The 6,535-nt window shown below is 41.5% G+C and overlaps 1 protein-coding gene across 4 annotated transcripts in view; it reads left to right on the top strand.

The window, feature by feature from the left end:
- Nucleotides 1–122: 122 nt before the first annotated feature.
- batf3 (basic leucine zipper transcription factor, ATF-like 3) overlaps nucleotides 123–6,535 on the top strand; it is a 28,121-nt gene continuing 21,708 nt past the window's right edge. Inside the window, exons 1-4 of one of the 4 annotated variants that reach the window (XM_078943078.1) lie at nucleotides 123–909; nucleotides 1,331–1,435; nucleotides 1,542–1,586; nucleotides 5,774–6,399. In XM_078943078.1, the coding sequence (XP_078799204.1) occupies nucleotides 835–909; nucleotides 1,331–1,435; nucleotides 1,542–1,586; nucleotides 5,774–5,908 (360 nt within the window). In that variant the 5' untranslated portion in view covers nucleotides 123–834 and the 3' untranslated portion in view covers nucleotides 5,909–6,399. Of the gene's footprint in view, nucleotides 910–1,330; nucleotides 1,451–1,541; nucleotides 1,587–5,773; nucleotides 6,400–6,535 lie in introns of those variants that run through there. The other 3 variants (XM_078943077.1, XM_078943080.1, XM_078943079.1) reach the window with 3 other exon arrangements.

Below are 6,535 nucleotides of genomic sequence, written 5' to 3'. Positions count from 1 at the left end.
CAGTTGTTCAGCCAGAAGCTTAGTGCCTTCACCTAGACTGGGGCAAAAAGGATTCAGTCAGCCACCAATTGTGCAAGTTCTCCAAAAAGATGAGAGCCCTGAAATTTTCATCATAGGTAAATCTCAACTATGAGAGAAAAAATGAGTAAAACAATCCAGAAAATCACATTTTCTGATTTTGAAAGAATTTGTAGATTATAGTGAAAAATAAGTATTTTGTCACCAACAAACAAGCAACATTTCTGGATCTCAGACCTGTAACTTCTTCTGTAGAGGATCCTCTGTCCTCCACTTATTACCTGTATTAATGCCACTGTTTGAACTTTTATCCATAGAAAAGACACTTGTCCAAACACTCAAACAGTCTCACTCCAGACTACTATGTCAGAGACCAAAGAGCTGTCTAAGGACACCAGAAACCACATTGTTGACCTGCACCAGGCTGGAAGACTGACTCGGATGTTCAGAGAGCTGGAAGACCATGAGTTCTTGGAGTGGATAGCAGCATTTCCTCCCCATTCAGAGAGTGCAGCATCTAGCCACAGAGTTGCTGTAGTTACTGCAGAGTATCAGCAGCAAAATCATGAAGAAGAAGAAACCACTAAAACCATCTGTCACTCCACAAATGTTGGGCTGTGGACAGAATTCATGTGAACTTATTGGAAACTAAACCCACAACTTCTCCTTATAAGGCATTGAAAGTGAGAAGTCAAAGAAAGTTGATGCGAAAGTGCAGCCTGTTTTTATTTTGGTGCTCTAAACTTGTCTGGACTGTTGACCCACTGCATCAGATGCTGCACTTCCACTTGAACTCTTCCAGCTTGGCCATCAACAATGTCAGAGTCCCTCCAGTCTGTTCAGGAGATGATGGTAAAGGAGCAGTTCTGTGAAGGATGGCAGGTTCAACAGGTAAACTCTCTGTCTTTAATGGCTGCTGCATGCAGAAAAGACCATTAGGGGGTCATTTGTTTTATTTAGCATTTGTTTGTGCTTTTTATTGTTTTTGAGATTGCAGCGATGACAGAAAGGTGCAGAATCTGAAGCAGAAAAAGGGGAAGTTCCAGGAAAAACATTGATAAAGAAGCAGATTTACCATCAAATAGATTGTGTTTGCTTAAATGTATCTGTATGCATATGTGTGTTCACCTACATATGTGTTTACAAGGATCTCCCATGTAGGACCATTAGTGTTCTTTCTTTCTGTCTGTCCGTTCTTTCCTATATGTTTATTACATTTACATGATTGTTTACACCTGTTTTTGCGTTTGTTGACACCCGTGTATGTGTTTTTGTCGAGGCTCATGCATGTGTTTGTTGACGTGTGTGTCAGTGTACACTGGATGAAGGTAGGAGGCTGAAGAGGAGAGAGAAGAACAGAGTTGCAGCTCAGAGGAGCCGGAAGAGACAAATGCAGAGAGCTGACCTGCTGCATGAGGTGTGTGAGAGAAGGGTTAGTCCATCACACGGACACACCTGCACGTCTGCGTCTTACTGATGATTAGAGAAGTGTTTGAACAATGCTGTATGTTCCTCCCCATCAGGCCTGTGAGCTGCTGGAGCAGAGGAACAAAAGCCTGAAGAGAGAGGTAACTGACACAACTCCTACAGAAGTTTAGCTGGGTTTAACCACGCTGCTGGGTCACACTGTAAGGCCCTCTGAAGTTGTTTCAATGAATTGTGTTGGTTTTCATGAAAAGTCACCAGAAAATAACAACAGACTTATTGCACCACTGAATCAAACAGCATTCATTATTCTGGTAAAGGAGGCTATATGGTGTAACATCTGAGTGCAGGAACAAAAAGATGGTCCAGAACAATAATAATAAAATAATGATTTATAAAAAATAATAAGCCATTCAATTTAAAGCAGCCAGAGTGGGTCACATTTACATATCACGATAATGTTTTTAAAATGTCTGTCCTCTAAACATTTGGATACGCTTTTGAAGCGACATTTTTGAGAAATGCATGATAACTTTTGAAGTTTCCTACAAAGGGTTTTATTATTTATCAATAAGAATCATTTTTATTGTCATATGCACAGCTTTTACACTGACATACAATATCACAGTCAGAACCATAATTATTTGGTTTAGTTTCTATACATTACCAGAGTGAATTTGACATAAAACAACTCAGATGCCATTGAAGTGCAGACTTTCAGCTTTTATTCCATGGGTTGAACAAAAACATTGCATAAAAATGTGAAAAACAAAAGCAGTTTTTCAACACGATCCCTTCATTTCATGGGCTGGTAAGTAATTGGACAAATGAAATAACTGGAAACAAAATGGTCATTACTAATATTTGGTTGAAAACTCTTTGTTGGCAATGACAGCCTGAAGTCTTGAACTCATGGACATCACCAGATGCTGGGTTTTCTCCTTCTGAATGCTCTGCCAGGCCTTTACTGCAGCGGCTTTCAGTTGCTGTTTGTTTGTGGGCCTTTCTGTCTGAAGTTTAGTCTTCAACAAGTGAAATGCTGCTCAGTTGGGTTAAGATCAGGTGACTGACTTGGCCATTCAAGAATATTCCACTTCTTTGCTTTAATAAACTCCTGAGTTGCTTTGGCTGTATGTTTTGGGTCGTTGTCCATCTGTATTATGAAACGCCGTCCAATCAGTTTGGCTGCATTCACCTGGATCTGCGCAGACAGTCTGTCTCTGAACACCTCAGAATTCATTGGACTGCGTCTGTCCTGTGTCACGTCATCAATAAACACTAGTGTCCCAGTGCCACTAGCAGCCATGCACGCCCAGACCATCACACTGCCTCCACCGTGTTTTACTGATGATGTAGTGTGCTTTGGATCAGGAGCTTCTCCACGTCTTCTCCATACTTTTGTCTTGCCATTATTCTGGTAGAGGTTGATTTTGGTTTCTTCTGTCCAAAGAATGTTTTTCCAGAACTGTGCTGGCTTTTTTAGATGCTTTTTAGCAAAGTCCAGTCTAGCCTTCCTATTCTTGAGGCTTATGAGTGGCTTGCATCTTGCAGTGTACCCTCTGGATCTACTTTCATGCAGTCTTCTTTTGATGGTAGACTTGGATATTGATCCGCCTACCTCCTGGAGAGTGTTGTTCACTTGGTTGGCTGTTGTGAACGGGTTCCTCTTCACCATGGAAATGATTCTGCCATCATCCACCACTGTCTTCCGTAGACGTCCAGGTCTTTTTGCGTTGCTGAGTTCACCAGTGCTTTCTTTCTTTCTGGACCACACTGTTGATTTTGCCACTCCTAACACTGTAGCAATTTCTGGCATGGTTTTTGCAGAATTGCAGGAAATTGATATTATTCTAATTAGCACATTAATGAAATAGTAAAAAACATTTAATTTTACATGCATCAAAAGCACCATGACAGAATTAACTTACAGTTAGGGTTTATTCAGACTGGACACATTTGGTTTGCTTAAAGTGAACCAGAGTTTGTTTCACCCGATAAACCTGAACAAATTTATCAGCGTACTTTCTTAGCTGTTGGTTATCGTGTTGCAGCATGTCTCCACCATACCAAAGTAGCAATAGAAAGTGACGCTGATGAAGGCGTTCAAAATTGATCAGCAAAAGATAAGGTTTGAATAAGTGAACTATTACGACAAGGATTGCAAAGTGCAGCACTTCCATCAATTCTGCTTCTAGTTGCATTGCTCCTCCCTCGTAACTCCTGGCCAATGACTGGAGAGATCTTTAGACACGTTGTTTTCTTTACAAGTTTTGGTCCGGAACAGGAATGGCTGATGACACTGAATACAGACCAAACACAAGTGGACTCGATCCAGAACAAATGATTTTTTACATCCTAAGTTACTCAGGCCCTGTCTCATAATGTTACAAAAGATGAATAAACCAAACTATGCTTTATTTTTGGGGTCATGTTAGTGGTTGGGAAGTTCTTAGAAATTTGAAAGATGTTCACATAACTTTCACATTGCTAGCGTGTCTACCTGTGTGATGTGTTGGGACAGTCTTCCCGCCCGCTGCGGCACCACAAGAGAAGAATTGTCCCACTTATTGTTTTCCAAAAATCAGCGGGTGTCTGTTTTGGTTGGTAGTTAGAATCCCTCCAAAGTTCAGGAGTCAGACTAAACACCAGGAGTCATGTTAAAGTACCATTAGCTGTCACATCTAGGTGTGTAATATTTGTTCTCCGTATTTGACCCCTCCCCTGGGGGAGCGGTGAGCTACAGACACAGCCTAAGCCTAACCCTAACCCACAATCCACCATTTGGTGGTTTAACCCCCCAATCCAACTTCTTAACGCTGAGGGCAGGGAGGCATTGGGTCACATTTTTTGGGTCTTTGGTATGACTCGGCCTGGATTTGAACTCACGACCTTTCAGTAACAAGCTAGAAAAATACAACTGTCATTATTATTATTATTAATACGTCGATCACGGAGGATGTGACGCTCGACGCTGGCCATATATATATATATATATATATATATATATTTTAAATCTGGTGTCAAAAAAACCTGTGACATTTTAAAATGCAACTGATTTTGTTTTTATTTTATTTTTAAAAATGTAAGAAAATTTTTAAATTATTTACATAGCAAAACGTATTTTCAGATTGCAAGCTCAAGTTACAAATTGAATTGTCTATTGAGAACTGAATACTACTTTGATTTATGGGTGAAAGCACTTCTATAACTTCTTTCAGTTCAACAATGCTTGGAACTGGACGGTTTTCAAACGGTTGCACCTCATCCAGAGTTTGGGTCAGAACCAGGAGAACTGATGACATCTGTTCTGCTCTCAAGCTCGTAGCAACAGACCTACCGGTGGCAATGAAGCAGATGCTGGTTTGGTGTGAGACCTAAAAACTTATCAGATCCAAACGTCATCCACTAATCTAGCATATCAAAGTGCTGTGGTCAGCTGTAAAACCTTGAGTTTTAACAAAAGGGCTGAAGCTGCTTTCAGCTGCTCTGCTGGTCAAATGAAGCTAACTTTATCAGGTTTAAGCCTAAATTTAAAGGGTCATCTCTCAACCACCTGGCTGCTCCACCCAAACTCTGCTTTCATGCTTACTTTAAGTTGGTGGGTGAGAACTAATGAACTTTATCCTGTTCTTTTGAAGAAAACCTTCCAAAAATAGTTTCTCTGCAACAACAAAAATGTTCCATTTTCTTTTTACTGTAAATAAAAAAAACATCAGGTTTCATCAGTGACTTAACCCTCTATAATACAGTAAAGTAAATCTGTGTTTTATTTTTGATCTCTACTTAAGAACCCCCACCCCGGTTTGAACTAAGAATTACATCATTCAACCATTCATACATCCGTCCGTCCCTCCCTCCCTCCCTCCCTCCCTCCTTCCTTCCTTCCTTCCTTCCTTCCTTCCTTCCTTCCTTCCTTCCTTCCTTCCTTCCTTCCTTCCTTCCTTCCTTCCTTCCTTCCTTCCTTCCTTCCTTCCTTCCTTCCTTCCTTCCTTCCTTCCTTCCTTCCTTCCTTCCTTCCTTCCTTCCTTCCTTCCTTCCTTCCTTCCTTCCTTCCTTCCTTCCTTCCTTCCTTCCTTCCTTCCTTCCTTCCCTCCCTCCTTCCTTCCTTCATCTTTTAATCCGTTTGTTCCCTCTCGGGGTCACGGGGCTGCCTATCGCCACTGGCGGGCAAAGGCACGGACACCCTGGACAGGTGGCCAGTCTGTCGCAGACATCATTTATTGCTGTAAAACATTTTGAATTAAAGCTGCAGCACATTCAGAACAGATGTGTAGAGAGAAGCTTTCATGTAACTGTCTGTCCAAACCAGCCTAACAGTGATCTACTGCAGGTGGAGTCTCTGTCAGAGGAGCAGCATTTCCTCACTGAAGCCCTCAGAGCCCATGAGCCTTTCTGTCCCAGCATACTCTGCTCCTTCAACTCAGCCAGTCTGCAGCCTGACAACATGGCTGCCCGCTCTCTGTGAGTGAAGATGACCCCAGCCTGCTGGCCCCGTCAGAACTGAGCACTGCAATGCCCTAGGCAGCCTTTAGAGGGCGCTTTGACACTCAGAGCAGAGGTTCCTGCTAAGTTCCAAAGGTTTGTCTCAGGGTAACCTCATCTCTGTGATGGAACATCCTTGACATTTGCAGCTGACTTAAATGCTTGGTTGTCTAAATTACATGATCAAGTTTTCACGATTTCTATTTTTAGTAATGCAGTGAAAGTGGCGTCCGTTCTGTAACTGTCTCAAAATGTTCTGTTACTGAAAATACTGAAAGCTTTTATGCACCAAATAATAAGACCAACTTTGAAGAGCATGTGATTATGGTTATGAAAGTTAAAAATGTTATGTCATTTTTTCCTAATGGATAAAAATTAGGAAAAATGATCAGCACAGCTCTGCATTTCACCTTTGACATGGTTTTTGTCATCTGCTTGTGGAGAACAGACTACAATAAAAATGAAAGAAAATCCTCTGGTTCTGCTAGATTTTCCGTTTCCTTCTTATGTTTTCAAGGCAAACAGAAAAACACTGACATTGCTTCAAAGTAAAACTTTTATCTGCCAGAAGAACCACCCAACCGGCAGTGGTAAAGGAGTGCCTGTGCCG

Source organism: Oryzias latipes, chromosome 24 (assembly GCF_053564925.1).
Source record: "Oryzias latipes strain Hd-rR chromosome 24, Olatipes_Hd-rR_3.1".
Lineage (NCBI taxonomy): Eukaryota > Metazoa > Chordata > Actinopteri > Beloniformes > Adrianichthyidae > Oryzias > Oryzias latipes.
Note: the sequence above shows the minus strand (reverse complement) of the source record. Positions and strands in the feature narration are given on the sequence as shown.